Raw genomic sequence first — 26865 nt, forward strand, 5'->3', positions numbered from 1 at the left:
GGAGCAGCAGGGGTGAAGAAGACAGGGCACAAGTGAGGAGATTTAAGAGATGGAGTTATCAGGATTCAGTAATCTATTGGCTGTGAAAGAGGACAAAGAAATGAGAACTCCCAGATCTCTTGGGCTTGGACACCAGGCTCTGAAGGCTGACCAGGAATTTCCAAGGCCAACCTAGTTTCCCAAACCTATGCCCCAGCATGGTAGGATGGGGAAGGGGTTCCTATCCCACTGTTATTGAAGTGCTGTGCATCTTGGATGAAATACTCCCCCCCATTTATTTTTATGTTTATTCTTCGTTCATGTTGGGCCATTTTAAGGGAAGAGAAGAAAGGCAAACTGATTGGGTAGCCAGTGTTCAGTAAGTGCCTGCTACCATGTCAAAGGAACGGCGTGGGTCTGTGAAAAGAAGTATGTATTCTTGAGAATTTAAACTTTATGAGCGCCTGCTGGCACTGTTGGAACTGTGCTATATGGTTGGATAATGTATACTTTATGGGAAATACATGATTCCTGCTCTCCTGGTTTTTAAAGAGAAAGCTGGGAAAGTAATACTGTATTTATCTTGACAGGCTAGGCTATACTGCAGTAACAAACCCCCAAGTGTCAGACTGAACATGACAAAAGTTTATTTTTTTGCTTGCAAAGTCCTCTGGAGGTTGGTCAGCCTTCCTCCAACCTGTGGCTACATCATCTAGAACATGTGGCCTGCCTGCAGGTTGCTTGGGGTGTGGGGAGGGGGAGGGAGATACGTTTTTCAGGATAGGCCTGGAAGCTTATTCACTCTTTCCCATATCTGCCACATTTAGTCATGTGGTTCCAACCTAACTGCAAGGAAGGTCAAGAAATGTAGTCTTCCTATGTACTCTGGAAGAGGAAATAAAGTAGTGAATAAATAGTAGTGTCTCTGCCACACCAGCAAATTGGCAAAGTATCTGGAATAATAACAAATGTCATCTCATTTGTGGAGAGCTATTAGTACTGGACAACACATGTTCAAACTAATAGAATGATACCTTCAGCCTTTAGCTTCCAAGGTTCATTGTTAAGTGATTTTGATGAATGACAACCAGACCTCTAGAGATAGTTCAGTCACCTGTGAATTTATCTTGAGAAAGTAAATATTAGCTCAGACAGAAAGTAAAAATCTGCCATTCATCACAGATAGACACAGATGAAACCAACTGCAAAGTTAACAGGAAATATTTCGCCCAAGCACACACTACAACTTAAAATATCATAACAACTCCCTTCTGTGAGTAAGTATATTTTTAAACCATTACTGAGAAACTTTGTTCTCTCAAATCATAGGCTGACAAAGTTTTCCTGTTTAAAACTATATCTGAGAGTGAAGCCTCACAGTCTTGCTTGGAGGAGCTAAGCCACTTTGACATGGAGAAGCAACCTGGATTTCTACCCCAGGTATAGAGCTTCAGAGCACAGGTTTCTGAACACAATATTCCACATTTATCTTAACTTTGTACTTTCTGGGAAAACTGATCTCCTGGGTCCACTTTGCAGCCCAGAGCTGATGCTGACCCTGTTTTTACACATCTCTGTTTCTTTGAGCCTATCAAACTGTATTTCATTTAAATGTCACCTACCCTCCCCCACCCCCATAATCCTATAATAACCATCTTTTCCTTCGTTTGGTGTGACACCCTGCTGTTCCTCTGGTGTACAGTCTCCCTTGTTGCAGTGAGTCAGTAAACCTGGACTATAGGTTTGCCCCGGTGGGCTTAGATTGATTGAATTAGGGTAGTGTCAAAACTTGCTTTGGACTCTACACTTACTTGTGAGTATAAATTCTATTAATTTGCTTTTTGCTACTCAAAGTAACATTTATAACAAACTGTATTTTTAAATTCAAAGAGGAATACTATATGAATGGCTAGGAAGCACATGAAAAGATGCTCAATGTTATTAGTCATTAAGGAAACACAATCAAAACCACAATGAGATACCACTTCACACCCAGTAGGATGGCGATAGCTGTAGCCAAAAAGAAATAACACATTTAGTGATGATGTGGAGAAATTGAACCCTCATGCATTGCTGGTGGGAATGTAAAATGATGCAACCGTCTTGCAAGATCGTCTGGCAGTTCTTCAAAAGGCTAGACAGACAGTTATAATATGACCCAGAAATTCTACTCCTAGGTATGTACCCAAGAGAAATGAAAACATTTCCACACAACAATTTGTACATGAATGTTCATAGCACCATTATAAATAATAGTTGAAGGTGGAATGGATAAATGAAATATGGTATGTTCACAGAGTGAAATATTATTGTAATAAAAAGGAATGAAATACTTATATATGCTACAACATGGACGAACCTGAACCCTGAAAACATGATGCTAAGTGAAAGAAACCAATCACAAAGGACCACATAGTGTATGATTCTGTTCATATGCAATGTCCAGAAGAGACAAACCTATAGAGACAGAAATAAATTGGTGGTTGCCTAAGCTGCAGGAATTGGGGGGGGGGAAGGGAGTGGCTACCGATGTGTGCAGGGCTTCTTTGGGGGATGGTGAAAATGTAAAATCGATTGTGGTGACTCTAAATATACTAAAAACCATTGTATACTTTAAATTGGTGACCTGTATGATATGTGAACTATGTCAATAAAGCAGTTATTTTAAAAAACAAGAACAGTGTTGGGCACAGGAATTACAGTCCTGCTCTCAAAGAATTTAGTATCATGGCAGACAAATGTTTTGATATGAAAAAGGTAAATGCTAAGGTACAGGCATGCATGAAGGCCACAGAGTAAGGCATTTGAACCCAAATAGAGAAATTGGAGGTATCTTCCTCAAGTGGAAAATAATGCCTGGGCTGAATCTTGAAGGAAGAAAAAAATTAGCAAGGTGAAATGAGGTTGAACATAGGTCATAGGAGCAATCTGGTGTTTTTAATCTGCAAAGTACAAGGAGAAGAGTGCTGGGCCCATCATAAGTAGCTTGGGTAATAAACAATAAAAAAATTCATAAGTGAACTACTACTAAAAATTCAAAGGAGTGTAAGAGGGTCTCGGTGAGGAGGTGATAGCTGAACTGGGTCTTGAAGCATGATAAAGATTTCACCAGTGAGACAGTGAAGGATACTCCAGAGAGAAGCAAAGAGGTGATAAAGAGCTTGTACTCAGGGTACAGTAAGTAATTCCCTCCCATGGGAGTGTAGCATCAGGACATGAGACTAGAAAAATGAGTAGATCTGAGATGATGGAGGTTCTACTATGATAGTTAACATAAAAGCAATGCCCGTATGACTCTGTGTCCATTACCCCATTTAATCCTCACTAGGCCCTGGGGTCTTCTCAGTCACCTCCAAGCTGATCCGTACACACCCCACAGCTGCCCCAGCTGAGACCAATGTCCCCCAGAGACCCATGCCCGATGGACTTCCTGCCCTGGCCCCCACCCGTCCCTGCCACCCCCACCACCTCAGGCCACTATGAGACACTGGACAAGGACGCAACAGAGGTCAGCAGCACTGCCGACAGATGGGATGATGAAGACTGGGACAGCCCAGAGCAGGAGGCCAAGTCTGTGTTGACCCAGCAGGACGACTGGAGCGCCGGGGGTCAAGCAAGCCGTGCTGGGCAGGTCAGCAACCCAGACCACAAATCCCTGGAGTCTGACTGGAGTAGCTCAGAAGCCGAGGGCTCTTGGGAGCAGGGCTGTCAGGAGCTGTAAGACCCGTGCACTTTGCACAAATCCCACGCCAGGGGTGGCTCACTTCACAAAGACCACAAGACAAGAGACGCTGCAATCTGGCAAGAGGATTTTTATTTTTCAGCTAGCTGAGGCCCTTTGCCTTTCGGAAAAGCGCCGCCCCCCCTTACATTGGAGTTTTTATACACTTTCTTTGGACAAAGACTTTATTCATGGTCAGGCTCAACAGGCTAGCATTCCGATAAGGGACTGTTCAATTTTTTTTTTTTTTGTTTACTCACTTGGGCTCTGCCAGGTGTCCTGAAGATAAGAGGGCTGGTTAGTCCTTGAGACCGGCTGGCCCCTGGAATGTGTGTCTAGTTCTGCTTTGACCTCTAAAAAGCTGCTTCACTTAAAATACTTTTAGATATGTTTTCCCGTTTTAGCAAGAGTTTGCAGAATTGTGCAGGTTAGAGCTATATTTTTTTATTACAATTTCCTACAATATTCCCCCCCCCTTTTTTTTAGTGCGTATTTCAATCATGAAATACTTGTATGTCAGGGTACAGGTTAGGCCACCATGTCCCTGTTCCTACGGTGATTTTGGATGAGTTCCAGGTTGTATTTTTTACCTTATTTATAACATACCAAGTTAACTTTCTAGGAGCATGTGGGCTGGAAGCTTTGGCGCCCTGGAAGAGAATGGTTAGACATAAGGAAAACAAGAGAGTAGTCATCTTACAACAGTTAGGGTGTCCGTACTATTTTCAGTCTTAAGGGGTGCTCTGCAGCACTCTGGACTCTCCAGGTGACGCCCCCCCCCCCCCCTTGGTTCTCTGGCGGCGCAGGTTTCACGTGCGAGGTGTGGATCCAAGCGGAGATCCCGTCTACCTTTACAGCCGTTGGGGTTGTTAGAAGCACTAAGTAAGGTCTTTCCAGCGAGGCTCCAGGGTCCGGGAACGATGTCGTCTGACGTAGACTGTGTCCCCAACCTGGTACTGATGAGAAACTTCGGGGGTCCCAGGCTCGTAAGTGGCTGCCAACTGCGTCCAGATTTCCTTCTGCACTGCTTGAAGTCCTTTTAACCTGGCATATAAGTCACTGTTACTGTGGCAAGTGGGTTCAAAAGCATCCCCCAGTAAAGTCAAGGGGGCGGGGGCACCATAGAGTATCTCAAAGGGGGTCAGGTTGAACTGGGAGGGGGTGTTCCTAACTCTGAACAAGGCTAAGGGAAGGAGCAACACCCAGTCCACGCCAATCTCCATGGTTAATTTAGTCAGAGTCTCTTTTAGAGTTCTGTTCATCCTTTCTACTTGTCCTGAACTCTGGGGTCTGTAAATGCAATGTAATTTTCAATCGACCCCTAGTTGTCTGGCCACTCCCTGACTTATCTTGGTGACGAAGGCGGGTCCATTGTCGGACCTGATTACCTTGGGCACTCCGAAAAAGATTTCTTCTAGGATTTTCTTGACCACGACAGTGGCTGTTTCTTGTTTCGTTGGGAAGGCCTTTACCCATCCAGAGAGGGTGTCTATAAAGACTAGGAGATACTTGTAACCATATCTGCCTGGCTTGACTTCAGTAAAATCTACTTTTCAATTTACCCCTAGTCTGTCTCCCCTGAGTCTCTTACCAGGTCCCGCTGTATTTTTGCAGACATTTACTTTTTGACAAGGTACACAGCTTTTAACTATTTGCTCTGCTAATTGCTTTAGCCCTATGATATAAAATTCTGTCTTCAGGGCAGTCCTGGCCAGTTTGTTCACTCCCAGATATGTCCATTGATGTATTTGTTTGATTGTGGTGCGGGCTTGTTCTTGTGGCAAGATAGGCTTGCCTGACACTTTATGCCAAAGCCCTGTTTCCTGATCAAAGTGATTATTAGAGTCCTTTGAGATCATTGCTACGTCCTCAGCCCAGTATTTAAATTTGGGCTTTTCTGGCTCAGGGACGTCAACTAACAAAATAGTTGGGGACCCGTGGGCTGCCGCCCTTGCCTCTGAATTGGCCAAGTTGTTTCCCCTAGCGATGGGGGAATCCCCTTTTTGGTGGCCCGGGCAGTGTAAAATACTCACTTTTAGCGGTCTGTGAAGGGCCTCCAGCAGGGTACGATCTCTGCCTTGTTTTTGATTTCTTTTCCTCCAGAGGTCAGCAGACCCTGTTGTTGATATACAGCACCGTGCACATGAGCAGTGGCAAAGGCATACCTGCTGTCCGTATAGATGTTGATTCTTTTGCCCTCTCCTAGTTCAAGGGCTTTCGTGAGGGCGATGAGCTCTGCTTTCTGGGCGGACGTCCCAGCAGGTAGAGTCTGTGCCCATATCAGATTCTGGCCATCTACTACAGCGGCCCCTGCCTTTCGTACTCCTTCTTCCAGAAAACTGCTGCCGTCAGTAAGCCAGGTGGCTTCAGCATCCGTCAGAGGCTGCTGATCTGACAAGTCTTTCCGCCATCCATGTGCCTCAGCAGGCACTTGTTGGCAGTTATGGATGGGGAGGTCAAAGTCCGGGTCTGGTAACAATGTGGCTGGATTTAAGCTCGCCGGTGGAGCAAAAGTAACCCGATCTGAATTCAGTAACAGAGTCTGATAATGAGTCATGCGAGCATTTGTGAGCCAGCGGTCGGGAGGCTGGCGGACAACACTCTCTAAGGCATGAGGTGCTGAGATTACTAAATTCTGTCCCATAGTCAATTTATCAGCATCTTTCACCAGGACTGCAACTGCCGCTATGATCCTTAGACAAGCTGGCCACCCTGAGGCTACTGGGTCTAATTTTTTTGATAGATATGCTATAGGCCTTTTCCAGGGCTCCAGTTTTTTTTTTTCCCTGACTTTTTATTATGATAAACCTTTTCAGCCACCTGCATTAATTCTCTTAATGACTTATCTTGTAACCCTTTAAGCCTCTGCAGTTTTTTCCTGATGTCCCTCCTAGACTGGTCAATAAAAGCAACCGTCACTGTAGCCTTATGCTCTTCACTACCAGGATCATACGGGGTAAACCAATGGAATGCCTCCGTGAGTCTCTCTAGAAATGCTGATGGAGACTCATTGGGCCCCTGAGTTATCTCCCTTACCTTAGTCAAATTGGTGGGGCGTTTTGTTGCCCCTCTGAGACCTGCCATTAGAGCCTGGCGATAGACTTTCAGGTGCTCCTTACCTTCTGCCGAGTTGAAATCCCAGTTTGGTCTGGTCAACGGGAATCCTGCATCTATAACATCAGGGAGGAGGGTAGGTCGCTCATCGTCTCCTGGAACGTTCTTTTGAGCCTCCAGGAGGATCCGTTGTTTCTCCTCGGTGGTGAACAGGACCTGGAGGAGCTGCTGACAGTCATCCCAGGTGGGCTGATGAGTATAAAAGACAGACTCCAAGAGAGAAATTAGGCCCTGTGGCTTATTAAAGCACTTATGGTAAAGGGAACATAGACCATAAAGGGTTCTTGGGCACTGGGGCCTGGCGTAAGGGTAAAAAAAAGGGGGGGGGGCAGGAGACGTGAGCTACGAGGGGTCCATGTTTGTGAGTCAGGTACAAGGTCTTGGCTAGGCCTCATCTGGTTTTCTCGCCATCATCTCAGGACCCTGCAAGATTTTGATTTGTGCCAGTGTACTTGGCTAGTGCCCAAGGTCAGCCTCCAGTTGCTTGGCTTTGATCATTTTCCAAAATTCTACAAGACTTAAAGAAAGAACTGTTAGCTCTGCAAAGTACCAACCAGCTTCTCAGCCTCGCCTTTCTACTTAGTAAGTGAGATAAGAAAGCCAGGGGATGGGAAGCAAGAGTAGAGAGAGAAAAAACTGTCCTTTTTTTAAAAAAATCTTTTCCCCCTGTAGCCCAGGCTGCTTTAGGTCCCAAAATGGCTTTAGTCCTGTTTATTTTAACAATTCCCCATTGTCAATAGTTCTTTCCACTTTTATGGAGTGGGCCGCCGACTCATCTGACTGCTTCAAGCTGTTTTCAGGGCGCAGTAGGGGTTAATGTGGAATGGAACTATTTGACATGATGGAAGACATAGCTCTTGTTACCCAGCTGGAGTGGCGCAGAGGATTAAGGGCATTTGTTTATCTATTGTCTTAACAGTTGATTTACAACAGGTGGCTTACAAGAGTTAGCAAGCTATATATTAATTGGTACATCAAGAATTTTAAGAACTTACATGAATCCTTTGTTTAGGAACAGGATGTCTTATCCAAGTCATGAGTCTCTTCCTTCAAGTTTATGAAACTTTAGAGAACTGCTTGTGTAGACAAGACATCATTTCCCCTTTTTCGATCAAAACATTCCTCATGGAAGCATTGAAGATCAATTTTCTAATTGAAAAGGTTTTACTTTTCTTTGTATGGATGCCTCAGTGCTGGGAAGACTTATTCTCAGGTAGACATGTTATTTTATACTATAAAAATCAGAAGGATACTCACAAATAGTTTTCAAATTTTGGGGGAATCAAAGAGGAAAAAGGCAAATATTTTCATCTTTGTTTATAAAGTACATTTTATCAAATTGCTGTAAGTTATAGATAGCTTAGAGAAGAAATTCCTTAAAACAAAACATTTAAGTAAAGAACAACAATGCAAGTTACAAAACATTTTTATCAATTATTTAACTTTGTATACTTAATTTTTGCTTTACTTGATCTTAATTAGTAGTTCTATAAACTCATCAGGTTTTTTATTAGTTTTGAAAACCTTTTATTTTGTCCATTGTTCTCAAAGTTATTTGACCTTAATATCAAGTTTTAGTCTTTAGAAAAACTTAGCTAATTGCCCTTTAAGTATAATCATTTTAATCATACATAAAATTCTTTTATAAATTCGCTGTTTACAAACCATTATTACCACTTACTCGGACCTTTGATGACATGCTTTAGATTTTTCATTTGTCCTATACTTCCCACTTCCTAAATAACCAGTCATTTTGCTCTAGGACAAAAGTTCACTACACAAGATGCTTTTTCACAATGAAGTATCCTCTTTTTCTGCATACTGATTTCCTTTTTTACCAACAATATTAAATTAACCTCATTTATTTAAAAATCCTGTGATCAAAGATCATTCTGTTTTAGCTGGGCTTATAACTTTAACCTTAAAACCTCTACTAAAGACAAATGTAACCCTGTTTGACCAGTAAACCCAAGCAGATAATTTCAAAAACATTTTTCATAGCAGTGTGATTTTTAAAAAGTCTTTTTACTTTTTTTTTTTTTGTTTTAGTTTAATGTTTGCATTTAGCTAGAACTGGCTCCGTTGTATAAGAAAAACAGAATCTCCAAGTGACCTTGATTCTTTTAACAGGTTTTTCTTTATCTTGGTTGAAATGCCATAGACAGTGAGTTTTTCTTTTTTTTCTTTCTTTTTCTTTTGTCCTTTTTTGTGACCGTGCTCAGCCAATGAGTGAACCGGCCATCCCTATATAGGATCCGAACCCACTGGCAGGAGCGCTGCTGTGCTCCCAGTGCAGCACTCTCCTGAGTGAGCCACGGGGTTGGCCCAACGGTGAGTTTTTCTTATAACATTTGCAGAACTCTGTGCACAGATAGACAAATTTTATCCAGAGACTTAGCTAATTACAATGCTCGGTTTTTTCAAGCTTGCCAGGAGAAACTGAGAAAAAATAATTTCCTTCAGTCATCAGGTCTTTAATGACCAAAAGTCACAAACTTAGTTACTTAAACACAAACAGACAGACAAATTATTAGCCCTGGCCTTCACGTCAGTCCAGTATTACAGAGTCAGATTTAAAGGGGTAGAGACAGTCTGCCCCACGTCGCCCCAGAAAGTCATCAGTCCCCATGCACACGCAACCAGACAAACAAAAACCAAAACACTGACGTGCCCCTGCCACGGGCGCAACAACCAGATTATCAGAGAACTCGGGAGGGGTCTCCTTCCTAGAGATCTCCCGTGCAGCCAAACCTGTTCGTCTCCTGCAGAGGAATCTGGAGCATCCTCCAGGACTCCTGTGGCTGCGGTGTGCCGGCACGTCTGCCCCGCCGCTTGACCACTACAGATGGCTCCGCTTTGGAGCCTCAGAAAATCTAAAATCAGACCGGTGATTCCGTCCTGGAGCCACCGAAAAGCTAAACAGACCAGTGACTCCCTCCCGGAGCCACCGAAAAACTGAAACCAGATTACAGCAGACAACAAAGACACAAAGACAGACACAGCAGACAGACAGATGACCGCGGTAACTGCTGCTCGAGCAATCCACCGTTCTCTAGTCTCTGGTCCCAGGGAGAGCGAGCCAATCCCGGACGAGCCCCCAAAGATGTAAGACCCGTGCACTTTGCACAAATCCCACGCCAAGGGTGGCTCACTTCACAAAGACCACAAGACAAGAGACGCTGCAATCTGGCAAGAGGATTTTTATTTTTCAGCTAGCTGAGGCCCTTTGCCTTTCGGAAAAGCGCCCCCCCCCCCTTACATTGGAGTTTTTATACACTTTCTTTGGACAAAGACTTTATTCATGGTCAGGCTCAACAGGCTAGCATTCCGATAAGGGACTGTTCAATTTTTTTTTTTTTTTAAACTCACTTGGGCTCTGCCAGGTGTCCTGAAGATAAGAGGGCTGGTTAGTCCTTGAGACCGGCTGGCCCCTGGAATGTGTGTCTAGTTCTGCTTTGACCTCTAAAAGCTGCTTCACTTAAAATACTTTTAGATATGTTTTCCCGTTTTAGCAAGCGTTTGCAGAATTGTGCAGGTAAGGGCTATATTTTTTTATTAGAATTTCCTACAATAGAGCCAAGCTCCCCAGAGCCGCCACCTGAGAGCATGAGGCTGGCCAGCGAGTGTAACCAGGGTGGCCCGGAACCCAACAAGGCAACACTTTTGCTGCCCTTATCCGCACTTCCCAGCGCACAGCTGAGGCCGGAGTTGTGGGATGAGGACAGGTAGGAGTCTGGAGACTGAGAGCTGGCAGGCGCTGCAGGGGAAAAGCATGAGGAGCGGAGGCGGGAGAAGGCAGCCAAGGGCTTCATGAAGCTGGGAGCCCAGAGGCTGGATTGAACCAGCGTGTCCGGGCTTCTCCTTGGCGGAGAGCAGGCCCCACGGATGTATTTATGGTACAAACCATGGGAGCCCGGCCAGACAGACAGACAGACACACACACACCACACACACACACACACTCCTCACAAGGCCATTCTACAGGTAAGGAAACAAATATATAAAGGTAAAGAAATTTGCCCAAGGTTACACTAGGAAATGGAACAACCAGGGTTTGAATCCACCCACTCTAACTCCAGAGGCCACAAGCTTAAACTGTCCTGCTTCAGGACACTGTCCTGCTTCTCTGCCTAACACACCAAGCCCTTTGGACTTAATCTCACCAGCATGAGAAGCCACTACAGTTTTTCAGCAGCTGCTACTTCTCTGTTTCTTCTCCGTCTTCCCCTAATGGCCTTCGGTTTTCCCTTTTGGGAGAGCAGAGGGAAAAATCAAGAGGGGAGTTTGGCTCCACAAGTTTCGTCTGATCATTCTCCCTCTCTCGAAAGGCCTGTGACTCATATGAATCTGTCCTGAGCCATCTCTTGCATTTAGGGGCTTAGTCACTATAACTACTGCTGCTATCTACATAAGACTTTATTACTTTAGAGATCCAAGAGCTCATTTTGTGTTTTCAGCCTTCTCATGTTGGTAATGAAGTAGTAGCATCCTTAATGATAGATAGGAAAGAAGACTTTCAGAGGGACTAAATGATTGGACAAGTCACTTCGCTGGCGGCGGTTTGTTTACCTGTAAAATGAGGCGGTTGAACTACCTATTCCTTTGCAACAACAACAAAATATTTATCACTCTGGATCTTCTCAGAGTTGGGGAACAATTTGGAAGCAAAATCAGTTCCATAACTCAGACGTATCTCTACTATATCATTGCAGGAAATAAAAGCCGGGGCTTTCCAGGCAGCCGGATGGGACCGAACCCCGCGATCACTCCGCCTTGTCCGCGCTCTACGCAAGGGCAAGAAAGGAGGAAGTCCCCAGCGGCAGCGGAACGGACTTTGCGGGCGGTGGGGACGTGTTTTTGGAATGGACCCGGGAAAGGAAGTGTGCTACGCCATCAAGAGTCCCTCCTCCCGGCTGCTGCGGGGACGCGGCAGGGTCATTCGCGGTTGGGCTGCTCCGGACGGGTCTGAGCCTTTGGGTCTGTGGTGACGGGCAGAGGTGGCCACAGGGTCCGGACCTGCTTGTTCCGGCGGCGGATGCGACAGACTGACCTTGGTCGCTGTTATTTGTAGCTTACAGCCCAGGGTCGGAGCCGATGGCGGCTTGGGCCGCCGCCAGTCTGAGCAGGGCCGCTGCCCGAGGCTTGCGGGCCCGAGGCCCCGGGGTCCGGACAGTTACTCCGCGCGCTCCCCTGCCCTCCCAGCCTGAGCCACCGGGCCGCGGCCCCGCTCCGGGCAGAGCGCTGCACCTCTCCGCAGCGGCCCCTGCCGGGCACAACAAGTGGTCTAAAGTCCGCCATATCAAGGGTCCCAAGGACATCGAGAAGAGTCGTATCTTCGCCAAACTCTGTCTGAACATCCGCCTGGCGGTTAAAGGTGAGAACATGACTATCACCCACCGCTGGCCGCCGCTGTTCTCTCCGTGCCCCAGGCCTCGCTTGCCTCACGTGGAGCTGTGCCGGGGGTCGTGGTGGGCCCACCCTGACCCTTCGGCTCTTCGTTTTCTTTTCATTCCCCAGTCCCCACCGTTGCTCATCTCATAAAAACCCTCAAAACATCTACCTACGTGAGTTGTCCCCACTAGCGTCTGCCAGCTTGTCAGAGAGGGAGCTGTTCTTGAGAAGATAAGATGGTAAAAGTGACTTCATTCAACTTCTTATCTGGGTACTTAATAGAAACAGATCTTAAGAGGTCAGATGTGTGTCTCTCCTGAAAAGACAAACCAAGATCTCTGCAGTTGCCCCTGGTAGCATATAGGTGACCTAGGCCCCAGTTTGCTTCATTTGGGTTTCCTGAGACACATTTCCTTCGAAAGTAGGTTTGAACCATGTCTTTTCTCAGTTTTGCAGCCACCCTAAAAATGTTTGTGTTTTTTTGTTTTGGGGGGTTTTTTTTTGGTTTTGTTTTTTGCATTTAGTGTGAGCCACCTGTAGGAGTGGAGAAAAAATTCTGTAAAAACCATGGACTTTGGAGTCAGGAAGACTTGGTTTCTGTCACTGACTAACTAATGACCTTGAGCAAGTGGCTTAACTGCTAAGTTTCCGTTTCCTTTTCTGTGAAACAGTGGTAATGCCCACCTTGAGGTAATTTACAGAACATATATCACTTGGTTAATGTTAATTTACCCCTACAACTCATGCCTGATATTTCTCTTTGCTTCCTTTTCTTCTGAATTCTTGATATTAAGTTCAATCACCACTACTGAGTGTTTATTTTGTGTCAGGCACTGATAATTCAAAGATGAGAATACAGTCCCTATCCTTAGAGATAGTGAGCATGATTGCAGTGTCACGTGAGCATTTCAATAATTATGCTCAAAGTAGTAGAGCAAGAGCAAAGGATATATATATATATATATATATATATATATATATATATATATTTTTTTTTTTTTTTTTTCTTCTAAAAGATGACCGGTAAGGGGATCTTAACCCTTGACTTGGCGTTGTCAGCACCATGCTCACCCAGTTAGCTAACCAGCCATCCCTATATGGGATTCGAACCCGTGGGAGATTGTGGTGCTGATAGCACCAAGGCTGCAGGTTCGGATCCCTATATAGGGATGGCCAGTTGGCTCACTTGGGAGAGCGTGGTGCTGACAACACCAAGCCAAGGGTTAAGATCCCCTTACCGGTCATCTTTAAAAAAAAAACAACAAGAAAACGAGAGCATGTGAGAGTCTCTCTTTCTCTCTCTGCTCTACCATTCTGCCATGTGAGACCCCTGCATTACCGTTACCACCAAGGCCTTCACCAAATGTGTTCCCTGGACTTTGGACTTCTCAGCTTCCAAAATCGTAAGCAATAAATTTCATTTTCTTACAAATTACTCAGTTTCAGGTATTTGTGTTATGAGCAACAGAAATAGACTAATATAGAAAATTGGTACCAGAATAGTGGGGTGTTGCTTATAACAAATACTTGAAAATGTGGAAGTGGTTTTGAAACTGGGTGTTGAAGAGAAACTGGAAGAATTTGGAGGTACAGGCTAGGAAAAGCCTAGATGCTGGTGAGGAAAGTTTTGAACATCATAGAGACTGGTTAAATGGTGGCGACCAGAATGCTCATAGAAATATGGACTGTAAAGACCATTCTAAGGAGGTCTCAAATGTAATTGAGAAGGGACTTACTGGAAACTGGGGCGAAGATCACACTTGGCCAATATGAAGGGGACTTGACTGCATTCTATTATGCCCAAAAGTTTTACAGAATGTGAAACTTAAAGTTGCTGACCCACAGTATTCAGCAGAAGAAATTTCTAAGTAGCAAAGCATTCAGGAAGTTGCATGGATACTTGTAACAGCCTATGCCGAGTTACAGCAATGAAAGCATGATGTAAAGCCAGAATTTATAATTAAATGGAGCATAAAGATTTGGAAAATTTGCAGCCTGGCCACATGGGAGAGAAGCAGAGAGCATTTTCAAGTGAAAAATGTGGTAAGGGTGCAGCCCAGTGACTGTTCGCTAAGGAGATTAGTACAGAAGAAAGGAATTATCAAGTGATGGCGGGAAAAAGGTCCTGAAGTCATTGCAGAAGTCCCTGGGGCCACCCTTCCATAACAGGCCCAGAAGCCTAGGGACACAGAATGGTCTCAGGGAACAAGCATGAGACACCCTCCGCAGGCTTGCTGCCCAGGGCCACCTCAGGAAGCTGCTTCCCGCACCAGCATCCCAGCTGCCTTGGCTGCTCCAGCTGGGGCTATATTGGCTCCAGGTGTGGCTTGACCCACAGCTTTGGAAAATACAAGCCAGCAGCCTTGGTGGCATCCATGTGGTGTTAGGTCTGCAGGCTCACAGAATGCCAGAGCTGTGAAGGCTTGGGAGCCTCCACCCCAACTTCAAAGGAAGTATGGAAAAAGCCTGGGAGACAGGGTCAGATTGACCACAGAGAGCCTTCACTAGAGTGATGCCAAACAGAAACATGGGGTCAGAGTTGCAGCAGAGAAACCTCATCAGCATCATGTCTAGAGGAGCCATGAGAGCAGGACCACCGTGGAGACCCTAGATCTGTAGAGCTACCAACGTGCAATGTCAGTCCGCAAGAGCTGAAGCATAGCTGAGGACCAGGAAAGCCTGTCCAGGAGCAGAGCTGCCTGAGGACTTGGGAGACCCAACCCCTGCACCAGTATGCAGAGAATGCTGAACATGGCGTCAAGGTACATGATTCACCAGCTTTGAGATTTAATGCCTGCCCTGCTGAGTTTCGGACTTGTTTGGGACTTGTTACCCCTTTCTTTTGGCCTATCTCTCCCTTTTCAAATATGTATCCTTTGTTTGTTCCACCATTGTACCTTGGAAGTGATAACTTGTTTTGATTTCACAGATGGGACTTTGAACTTTGGGCTTCTGAATTAAAACAAGTTAAGAGTTTTGGGATGAAATGAATGTATTTGTATGTGAAAAGGACATGAATTTTGGGGGGGTCAGGGACAGAATGTTGTAGATTGTCCCCCTCCAACCTCATTAAAGCTTATCCCCACTGTAACTATTGGGAGTGGGAAATCCTATTATGATAATTGAAAGGTGGGGCCTTGAAGGGGTGATTAGATTGTAAGGACCATGCCCCTGGTCATGGACATGGTTCTGAGGGCTTCAAAAGGAGGGCACACGAGTGAGAGTCTCTCTCTCTCTGCTCCACCATTCTGCCATGTGAGACACCTGCATTACTGTCATGACCAAGGCCTTCACCAGATATGTTCCCTTGACTTTGTACTTTCCAGCCTCCAAAACTTTAAGCAATAAATTTCATTTTCTTACAAATTATACAGTTTCAGGTATTTATGTTATAAGCAACAGAAATGGACCAATTTAACTATTTTGGCTAAGGGGGATGGGCGGGGAAGTCCCTTTTTTCTCCCATGCTGTAATGAGATGGGTAAGGAAACAGTTCAAGACTGTTTTCACTTAGCTCACTCTTTTCTCTTTATCCAGAGGGAGGCCCCAACCCTGAGTTCAACAGCAACCTGGCCAACATCTTAGAGGTGTGTCGCAGCAAGCACATGCCCAAATCAACAATTGACACAGCACTGAAAATGGAGGTGTGTCCTCAGTTTGACATTTTTGTTATTGATTATAGCCTCACAGGTTCATGTCTGGAAGGCTGCTGAACACTTCTTAAATTATCAGAGAGAATGGTAGTATTGTGGTTAACATCCTCAACCGAGAGGCATCTGGGGCTGTCTGTCTTTGGCCATTGGTTGTAGGAACACAATCGGGAATAGGATGGATAGACAGTGTACAGAATCATACAGCCAAGGACTGCTCAGTTGAGTTGTGAAGAGATGGAGTAGAAGAAGGGGCACAATGTGGGGAAAGCCCTGATATTAGGTTGAGGAAGAGTTTGTTTTTCCTTTTCAGATGTTTATGTCCTAAAGAAGAGAAGCCAGTACAAAGAGGTGGGGGTGATAATGACTATGGGAAGCGTAGTGATGTTGAGCTCAGGTGAGGGAACATCTTTTCTTCCGGGGCAAGTGGGAAGGATCTGAGGAATAATAATAGTAACAACTAATAGTTGTTGAGTGCTTACATAAGGCTAAGTACTTTGATAAGAATTCTGTATGCGTTATCTCAATGAGTCTTCAAAACAACATTAAGTGGAAACTGAAGCACTGAAAGGTTAGGTGACTTGACTCAAGTCACACAGGAAATGACAAACTTGAAACCAGATAGACTCTAGAGCCTGTGCTCTAGCCATTATATGTACTACCTTCCTGTAGGCCATGGTGCAGATAAAGTGGTGGACACAGGATTTTTCCCCCACCCAGTAACCCTTTATTTTATTTGTGAAAGAGGAAGGGAAAGGTTATCTCTTGAGAATTCCTGGAAAGGTGCAGAGCAAGGTACTCAGGGACAGTAGTGAAGATCAAATGCATGGACAAGGGATGAGTAGAAGTGTGTGTGGGGGGGAGCGGGGGACAGATGAAATTGGTCACTAGAGTTTTGGATTGTTTGTTTGAATTTTGAGACCATGCTATTTTCAGCGGCTCCTATGGCAATACTCAGATGTATGTTTTTTCTGCAGTAGTACTCAGCAGCCCAGAGGTAGGAGCATTGAGACGTCACAAGTGGGTTTCATGTGGAATGGGGTATAAGAGGATGAGTCTTGGTGGGAGTGACTAGGCGATAGATGTGGGACTTGGCAAGGGAGGGGAAGGGAATAAGCAAAACTGGGAGGGGGCTGATTGCGGACAAACAGATTCCAGTCTAAGTAAGGGTAGTATTTTTATTTTCTTATAGTTTAAAAAAAAATTTTATTTAAAAAAATTTTTTGGCAATTGGCCGGCACAAGGATCGAACCCTGGACCTTGGTGCTATCAGCACCACACTCTAACCAACTGAGCTATCTGGCCAGCCTGATAGTACTTTTAATTACCTCAAAAGTTGGTCCCAAGGGCTTATTCTCAGAGGGTGGGGAGAAAAATAAAGACTTGAGAGGCCAGGCTCCATCCTAGAGATCCCATCCCATGGAGTCAACTTCGTGGTGCCTGTGGTTCTGGGCTGACATGTGGGAGGGAATTGTGAAACAGGAAAATGCACTTGTGTTGTTTATTGCAGAAAACTAAGGACATTTATTTGCTGTATGGGGTTCGAGGCCCTGGTGGTTCTTCTCTGCTCATTGAAGCGTTATCTAACAGTGGCTCCAAGTGCCAATCAGACATAAGACATATTCTGAACAAGAATGGGTAGGTGTGTGTCTGTGGGGAGCGGGAAGGGATGGAACCTTTAGATTCCAATTCTGTGCAAGGCAAATACTGTTGATCCCTGATGGTGTTTCAAGTATTAAACACACTTCCTTCTTAGCAGAATCCAATGGGATAATTGAATTTCCCTTAATGTGTTCTGTACTAGGCAGGATCAAAAAGACATGTTCATCATGTGAAGAAGGGAATCTTTGTTCCATCTGTAGCCACGTAATGCCCAGGTCTTAAAATGTTCCCCCAGGACTGGAGTCTTAATGACACAGGAAATAATGAGTGAAGTCTTTGCATCCTCCCAGCTCTAATCAGAGCAGATTATAGAGGGTGGGGATATTTTTGGACTGTTCCCTTACCCAGCAGCAGCTGCATTTTCTCTTTCAGGAAGAGAGCTGCTCCATGTCTGTGTTTATTCCATAGGATGGGTAGGAAAGGGAGAGTGTTAGAAAGCTGTATTTTATGGAGGCTGAGTGTCTAAAGTCATTCACTCACTCTGGCCCATTTCCTTCCCTGTTAGGGGAGTGATGGCTGAAGGAGCTCGTCACTCCTTTGACAAAAAGGGGGTGGTCGTGGTTGGAGTGGAGGACAGAGAGAAGAAAGCTGTGAACCTAGAGCGTGCCCTGGAGTTGGCAATTGAAGCAGGAGCTGAGGATGTCAAGGAAACTGAAGACGAAGAAGAAAAGAACATTTTTAAAGTGAGTATGTTTGGATTGCTGTACTGGCCAGCTGCCAATAAAATAAATAAGAAAACTTAAAGTGAGTATGGAGCCTTTCTGTTTGGTGGCTTCCAGAAGGGCCCTAACAGATGCCTTACAGCATGCCTCTCTCGGTTCCTTCCTTCCTGTGCCCAGGGTACAGGTGAGACAAAGAGTTCACATCTTGCACCAACACTTATTAAGTGCATACTGGATAGGGCCTACTATACTGAGGACTTGAGTAGGATTCAGAACATTGAGAACTGTCTCTGCCAGTGAAGAGCTTAAACCCAGTGATACAGCGATTCCATTTAGGACTTTGCAAAGTTCTGTCTGGCCTTGTCTTATCTCCCAGCTTCTCACCTCTTGACTTTCCTTTATTCCTAGTTTATTTGTGATGCCTCTTCACTGCATCAAGTGAGGAAGAAGCTGGACTCCCTGGGCTTGTGTTCTGTGTCCTGTACACTAGAGTTCATCCCCAACTCAAAGGTGCTGCTGGCTGACCCTGACCTGGAGCAGGCTGCTCATCTCATCCAGGTTCTCAGCAACCACCAGGATGTGATTCACGTCTATGACAACATTGAGTAACCAGTCTGTATGTGCCCCTGGCCTTCTTCCTAGGCAAGTGGCTGCCATTCTGGAGCACAGGCTTCTGCAGCAATCTCTGAGACTGCAGCAGTGGGAGGCCTAGCAGGTTAGGAGGCCTAAGGCTGGGACTTGTGACCTTGAGGCCAAGGGGATCCCACACTTCTGTGGGACCTCTTTGTTGGCTCTGCTGGTGTCTCAGAGCCCACCTGGATGAGTCTCCCAACACCCTCCTGGGTCTGGTCAGACTATGACCTTAGGTAGTTGGCCTTTGTGGGGATTGTAAGTGCTGTGAGGCCCTATGTACTAGAAACTGCTCTTAAATAATAACAGTGATTGAACTTGGTTGCTGCATTGCTGTTGTATGGCTCTTGAGTTTTCCCGAGTTTGTATCCAACTGTTAGGACCCTCTGGACTAACTTTCAGGTGAATAGGCTTATTCCTACTACTCCAATCCCAGGACTGTTGTTTATTTTTTTGACTGGGCATAGAAATGTAGCTGCATCCAGGCACTCTATGGTCTAATGCTGGTCTAATAGCCATAACCTGTCATTCATTCATGCAGCTAATATTTCTCTAACACCTGTGTACCGGGAAGTATGTTTTTCTAGAGCACAACCTGTTCAATTGGTGCCTTGTATTAGATCCTGCTCTAAAACATAAGACCTCAGAGGGAAGACACAGGACTGCTCTCTACTGGAGCTGCCCTAGAGCAGTGTGAGCTACTGTGCACACATCTTTGTTCTCTTTGTGTGGCCTCTGTGCTCTTCTTTAATCACAGAGCTTAAGGCTGTAGCCCAGTAGGAAGTCAAGTGCCAATGATAAGGGACTCCTCAGGCCCTGCTTTGCCTGGGCCCCTGTGTGTTCTGAGATTGGTCAGAGTGGACCTATTAGCAGATTGGGCTGCTCTCAGGAAAGGCTACACCAAACTGCTTGGTCCCCAGAATGCCCAACCCTAGCTCCTTTTCGTCTCTGATGCCAAATGAAGGGGCACTGGGAACTGGAGAGGAAACAGGAACAGGAGGAGGTGTGAGGGACTCAGTCAGGAGCCTGGCTAGTGGGAAATAGGGCCATTGGTATGTTTTGCTCCTAATAGTCAGTTCTGGGTTTAGAAAGGTCAGGAGGGCCAACCTGTGCCAGAGCCTGTCAAGAATGTCCGGCCTGAAGTGGCTTTTTGATCCCTGTTATCCACCTACTTATAAGTTGTTTATGCCAGTCCTGAGCTCAGTGTAATTTTCCTGAAGGAGCCTCAGGTAATTAAGGATGGAAAAGAACTAAAAACCAAATAGACTATAAATGATAACTTCATCTTCTCAGAAAAGGAGATTACTAATTCTACAATGATTTCAACAGCTGGAGAGCAAGGGCTAGGGGGAAGAAAACCAATGAAATAATCCATGATCATGCCAAAGAATTTTCTCTTATACTTCATTTCATAATTGTAAAACGAACTGGGATTCTTCAGTTTTATAGGAAACAGCTTTTCCAAATATCTGAATAGCACATCATTAAAATAGCTCAACTTAAAGTTTATATGCTGCTTCATAATTTATAAGATACTTTCATTTGTTATTTATTTGATTTTCCCACCAAACCTATTATATAGTTCAAGTATTTATGCACAGATGATCTCATACCAAGCAGGTGAGACCAGGTCTTGTGCTGCATCTTATATATATATATATTCCCCCCTCCAAAAAAAAGATGACCGATGAGGGGATCTTAACCCTTGACTTGGTGTTGTCAGCACCACACTCACCCATTGAGCTAACCGGCCATCCCTATATGGGATCCAAACCCGTGGCCTTGGTGTTATCAGCACCACACTCCCGAGTGAGCCATGGGCTGGCTTGCTGCATCTTATATTGATAGGCCTTGGTTTATAAAATAGCTCTGTTTTGGAAATGTTGAATATAAATTAATTTGGAGGAATCTGATCATTTCTAATCTGAGAAATCTGTACTAAGGGAGCCCGCCGTTAAAGGGAACTTGGCTACTCATGTGAATAGGTGTCCTCTAATAGACAGAACTTATTATTATGGATTGTTGCATAACCAATTTTCTTACATCAAGCCATTCTTGCAGTACCACACACTAACTGCTCCTATGAAGACAGCTCTGCACTGACCCCTGGTGGTGCTCTGCAGTTAATAGGGAAAGGGTGAAATGAACCTTTACTCAAACCTGTTGTGCTGCCTCCAGATATGGTAAAGAGACCTTGAGCTAGTTAAATAAGATGGTCACATCCATATGATGAGATATTATGCTGCCACTAAAAATTATTTTTCAAAGAATATTTTATGTCAGAGAAATGTTTACTGTACAATGTTAAATGGGAAAAAAAGATACAAAGCTATATATAGAATATGTTCCAAATTTCAAAAACATATATATATATATATATATATATGTTTATATAACATACTGTACATATGTATTATATTATTCTACCGTTTGGAGCCAGTCTGCTAGGGAACAAATTGGCTCTGCCAATTGCTAGCATTTTTGGACAAGAACTTAACCCCTTTACACCTGTTTTTTCACCCATAAAATGGGGATAATAATAGTACCTATTTCATAGGCCTTTTTTGAAGATAAAATAAGTAAATATATGGTAAGCACTTAAAACAGTGCCTGGCAGTAGTAAGTGTTCAATAAATGTTGGCTTTTTTCCCAATAGGTATGAATGAACATTTTTTGAAACTGAAATGTGATCACCCTATATACTTTGCTTTGTGACCTGTTTTGTTTGTTTCACCTCACAATATATTCTGGATACCTTTTGGTATTAGTACAGAGAAGTCTCTTTATTCTTTTTAGTAGCTACATAACATTTTATTGTGTTAATGTGCTGTAATTTATTTAGCTAGTCTCTATCAATGGACATTTGGATTATTTTACAAAAGGTGCTGCAATGAACATTCTTTACCTTTGCAAAGCATTCTTTATTTTTTTGTGGCTGGGTGGTATGGGGAACTTGCAAGGTATTCTTTAGGATAAATTTATAGAAGTGGAATTTCAAATTGAAAAAGCAATTTTTATTTAGAAGTAAATGTCAATTTATAAAACATCATAGTTGTAAAAATCTTCTATGAGATATACACTATTCCTTGACAACAAAGATAAACTAACTGGTTGAATAGGTAATCTGAGTATATTACACTTTACCTCAGAATTAAAAGAATTTTCATCAATCAGGTGGTAGGTTTGTTGGATTTTTTTCTTTTTTACACCAAGCCCATTGATCTATCCCCTAAGAGAATTCTTTCATTCATATTTATTTTTCCCTCTTATATGTTCATGTATTCCCATGTTCTTCAAAGAAGAAAAGAAAGTGTGCAGCTGGTGTGTGATTGGGCTCCCCTATAGGACCAGCACTTCCTTTTTTTTTGGCCGCTTGTCGATCTGAGCCCTTGACATTTGTGTTATAACACCACAGTCTAACCAATTGAGCTAACCAGCCAGCCCACAGGACCAGCACTTTCTGAGGCCGTGAGCACTGGTGGCAGGTTGTGATTCTTGGGGGCAGGTTATGGCTCAGGTGCTTACCCAGGGGTATCCACTCAGTGTAAAACCAGGGGGATAGCCTTGAGAAGGCATGGCCCAGCTGGGAAACTTCGCATGGGGAAAATGAAGAGTGAGGAGAAAAAGCAATCTAGAAAGAGAAGATAAAATACATAACTAAAAGGGCACAGTCAGGGAAATTGCATTCAACTACTAACATTCTCATTTGAAATTGGCTTATTCATTCAATAACATTTATGTTTTTTGAATGTGCTATGAAAGATGGTGGGCATACCAATTTGAATGACAGCTTTTGTCTTTATGCTTACTCTGTTAAAGGGAATTACAATAGAATGCAACAAGTACTTTGATGAAGAAAGTACTGGGTGCTCTGGGAGCATGTCAGAGGACCTTTACCCAGGTTTGGAGGTATCTGTCTGGTAAGGCTTCCTGAAGGGAGTGATGTTTAGGCTTAGTTCTTCCTGGAAAATGGGGGCAGGAGCAGAAATGGAGGAGAGGAGCACTGGATACAGAGAACATAGCACATGAAGAGATATAGAGAGAGTTATGTTTGAGAAATGGCCAGTGGGTCCATGTGGCCAGAGCATAGAATTTGAACAATGGGGTTGGCAGAGGTGGGAAATGGAAAGACTCGTGGCTGGAGAAGAAGGAATGGGCTGGGTACTAAAGGACCTTGCCTTAGTCAGTTTTCTGTTGCTTATAACAGAATACCTGAAACTAGGTAACTTACAAAGAAAAGAAATTTACAACGGTGTACTGGTTAGCTTACTTGGGAGAGTGTGGTGCTGGTAACACCAAGGTCATGGGTTTTGGTCCCTGTATGGACCAGCTAACAAAAAGCAAAACAAAACAAACAAATTTATGAGGATACTTCAAAAAGTTCATGGAAAAATAGAATTAAAAGATAATACAAGTCTTTCCATGAACTATTTGAAGTACCCTCATATTTGTTAAAGTTTTGGATACTGGGAAGTCTAAGGTTGAGGGGGAGCATCTAGTGAGGGCCTTCTGAGGCAGAGCAGGGCATCACATGGCAAAGGGGGCAAGAGCATGCTAATGTGCTTCTTCCTCTCATTATAAAGCCACCAGTCTACTCTGTGATAACCGTTTAATCCATTAACCCATTAATTCATGGATGGATTATCCATTCATTAAGGAATAGCCCTCATGATCCAATCACCTCTTAAAGGCTGTATCTTTCAAATACCATAGTCAGTTACCTTCTTACTACTATTACAATGTGGATTAAGTTTCAGCATGAGTTTCAGAGGGGACAAATATTCAAACTGTAGCAGCCTTCATTTACATATTCAGCTTATCCTAAGGGTGATGGGAAACTATAAAATTTTTAAGCAGAGTATGACGAGATCAGACATCTGTTATAGAAAGATCACTCTGATATGAATACCCATTGAGAAGCTGTTAGGCTGAGTAATCCAAGTAAGATTTGTGTGGTTTGAACTTGGATGGTGGAACTGGGGATGGGAGAGGAGTGGATAGATGGACAAATGGTCAAGATTGGCTGTGGGAGAAAGGAAATGGAGAGGAAGAGCTCTCCAATAACTCAAAGATATCTAACTTGGGGAACTGAAGATGGGACTGAAGATGGACAGAGGAAATATAGAGGAAAATGATGATGCGGTCAGTTTTAGACCTGTAGGATTTTTTTTCCCCCCGGCTAGCCTGTTTAGGGATCTGAACCCTTGGACTTGTAGGATTTGAGGTACTTGTGGGATTCCCAAGCAGGGATGCTTCTGGAGCTCAGAAGAAAGACCTGCCCAAGCCAGAAAGAGTTCAGATTCTGGAATCCTCAGTGCATGTGGTAACTAACTGCTGTGTGGGAATGCTTGACATGGCTGGTTGAGGGACAGACAATGGAAATGAAGCCCACAAAGAAGGCAGATGTAAGAAAAGTAGAAGGAAAATCAAAAGGCTCTTTTCAGCTAAAGACTTCTGTAGTTGTATTGCAGTTCTCTATGTGCGAGGCTCTATTCTAAGCGCTGGTGAGAGAACAGTGAGCAGGATAAAATCCCTGTTTCTACACAGCTTATGTTTGTTGTAGTTAGAGGAAAGCAAACACATAAATATACAATTTCAGGCACTATGAAGAAAAATAAGGCAAAATATGGGAATATAGAATGACAGAGGGGAGAGAAGCTATATTGGATGGGGTGGTTAGGGATGACTTAAGAATTGACATGTGAGCCCAGACCTGAATGAAATACAGAAATGGGACCATCTTGGGGAAGAGCACTCCATGCAGAACAAATGGCAAGTACAAAGGTCATGAGGTGAGAAAGTTTGGTAGATTCAAAAAATGGTAAGAAGGCCAGTGTGGCTGGAAGACACTGATGGAGGGAGAAAGTGGTAGAAGAGGTAGGAGAGGATGGCTGAAGCCAGCTCCTGTTGGGCCTGCCAGGTCATGACAAAGAGTTGGGTTCTGAATGATGAGAAGCCATTGGAGGATTGACAGCAGGGGAGTGATGTCATCTGAATTACATTTGACAGGGATCCCTCTGGCGCTGTGTGAATCATTTGTTGGGCTGCCACAGGGGAACAGGGAGAACAGATAGGAGGCTAGGGCAGATGTCCAAGAGAGAGAGGGTAGTGGCCTGGACCAGGCTGGTAGTGGTGAGAAGTGGTTGGATTCAGATTCATTTTGAAATGAGCGTTGAAAAGACTTGCTGAATGTTTGAATATAGAGGTGTTGGGGAAAGAGAAGATTAAGGAAGACTCCTCCTAGGTTTATACTTTAACAATTGGGAAAACAGAGGAGTAGGATTTGGGGGGGGAAGGAGGGGAGAAGAATCGAGTTCTTGTATAGAACATTGGAGATGCATATTAGACATTCTAAGAGAAGCTGCAGAATAGACCTTCAGATACAGGCCCTGGAGTGGGTATGAGATTTCCACTGGCATAAATGTGTCATTTAAAAAATTTATCTCACAGGTCAATAAAATTAAGGGGCAGATCTGGGCCTCAGGTTGACAGATGGTGACTTCCACATTGGTCTATTATTATATACATTCTCAATGGAGAGATACTGTCCCCAATGGGATGAAAACTGGTTCTTAAGGGATGGAAAATAATCTTACATTATACCGTGGTATGTGGCCTTCAAGGCTCAACTCTGACAAAATCTTTTTCCTCAGTATTTAATCTCTCAGGGAGAATTTAATTTTTTTCTTTTTCTTTTTTTTTTTTTTTTTAGCTGGCTGGTGTGGAAAGCCGAAAAGTTTAAATTTTCTCTTGGTGGGGGTGAACAATGAAAAAAAAATTGTTGAGAAACACTGTCCTAGTGCAAGAACATGGCCTTTGGGAGTCAGACAGACCTGGTATGAATGCTGACCTCCACCACCGGACATGGTACTTAACCTCTCTGAGCTTCACTCTCATCAATTAAGTGAGAATAGCATTTTTTTTTTTTTTTTTTGAGTGGCTGGTGTGTACAGAGATCTGAACCCCTGACTTTGGTTTTATTACACTGTGCTCTAACCAACTGAGCTAACCAATACTATTATTTACTTCAGAGTTATTGGAGAGATTAAATATGATGTGTCTGGGATATAGCAAATAACTAATATATATTAATTTTTCTTTTCCCTTTATTCTATCTCCTCTTCCCAGAAAAGAGATTATTATAGTTGATTAGGTCCCTACCCAATTTATCGGAGTTCCTTAACTATAATAAGTAAGAGTATGAGAGATTTAAAAGCTTGTTGGAGGGGAAAAAAACAAAACAAAACAAAACTACTAACAGCTCAGGGAGCTGATTAAATATTGGGGGGGTGGATGTGAAAAAGGAGGGGGGAGCCAAAGGTAATTCTTAAGAGATTTAACACTCAAGGCCACCAGTAAAAGTTTAGTTGACTATTGAAAATGGGTCTGAGGAAGATTATTCTCGAGTCGGACATATGACCCTGGAACAGGGACCAGAGGAAGGGAGCCCACACTAATTGTGGTGAACTTGAAATCTGGAGATCTTGGTTGAAGATCTTGTTGAACAATGGGAAGCTGGGGAAATTAATTATGGGCATTCTTTATTTTGAAACATCATGCAGCCAGTACAATTGTTTTGGAACAATATTTGGTGACACGGGGCAACACGAAATAAAATGTAAGCACACTAACAAAACAATATGAATCTATTTTTGTCAAACGTTGTATATCCAGCTAGGAAATAGATAAAATTATCTGTGGGCTGGGATTTTTATTTTTTATACTTTTCTGCATTTTTCAGTTTTTCTACAAAAAGCTCGTGTTGTTTTTATAACCAGTAAAAGGAGGTCCCCCCCCCGAAAGAACTTCTGGAGGAACTCAGATTTCCGGGGACCCACACTCCAGCCTAGACCGGAGGGTGTGGCCCAGGAGGTAGGAGACCCAGGGAAAGGGGGCCAGTGGCGAGGCCACCCCTGCCTCCCGGCAAGCGCAGCGTGAGGACCGGAGGACTAACGGGGTGGGCTGCAGAGGTGGCCACAAGCCGGGAAGCGCTCACAGCCAGACCTTCCCCGCTCATAACGCTCCCCGTGCTGGGCACACGGAGGGGCAGGACGCC

At 44.0% G+C, this 26865-nt stretch overlaps 1 protein-coding gene and 1 long non-coding RNA gene across 3 annotated transcripts; one reads left to right on the top strand and one right to left on the bottom strand.

The window, feature by feature from the left end:
- Nucleotides 1-3785: 3785 nt before the first annotated feature.
- Nucleotides 3786-8138, bottom strand: LOC134364552 (uncharacterized). The gene is made up of 3 exons (XR_010021851.1): nucleotides 6820-8138; nucleotides 5734-5816; nucleotides 3786-4744 (listed from the first exon to the last, which is right to left on the bottom strand). It is a non-coding gene; the product is annotated as an uncharacterized LOC134364552 (long non-coding RNA).
- Nucleotides 8139-11249: 3111 nt separating this feature from the next.
- LOC134364551 (translational activator of cytochrome c oxidase 1) lies at nucleotides 11250-26416 on the top strand. Of its 2 annotated transcripts, XM_063080435.1 has the most exons (6): nucleotides 11250-12188; nucleotides 15743-15849; nucleotides 17366-17493; nucleotides 18023-18200; nucleotides 18588-18821; nucleotides 25522-26416. In XM_063080435.1, the coding sequence occupies exons 1-5, from the start codon at nucleotides 11909-11911 to the stop codon at nucleotides 18786-18788; spliced, it is 894 nt and encodes a 297-aa protein (XP_062936505.1). In that variant the 5' UTR covers nucleotides 11250-11908; the 3' UTR covers nucleotides 18789-18821; nucleotides 25522-26416. The 2 variants fall into 2 exon arrangements, with proteins under 2 accessions (XP_062936505.1, XP_062936504.1); XM_063080434.1 differs by lacking the exon at nucleotides 25522-26416 and having other exon boundaries at nucleotides 18588-20313.
- The last annotated feature ends 449 nt before the right edge of the window (nucleotides 26417-26865 follow it).

The sequence above is a fragment of the Cynocephalus volans genome, chromosome 16 (genome assembly GCF_027409185.1).
Source record: "Cynocephalus volans isolate mCynVol1 chromosome 16, mCynVol1.pri, whole genome shotgun sequence".
NCBI classification, from domain to species: Eukaryota; Metazoa; Chordata; class Mammalia; order Dermoptera; family Cynocephalidae; genus Cynocephalus; species Cynocephalus volans.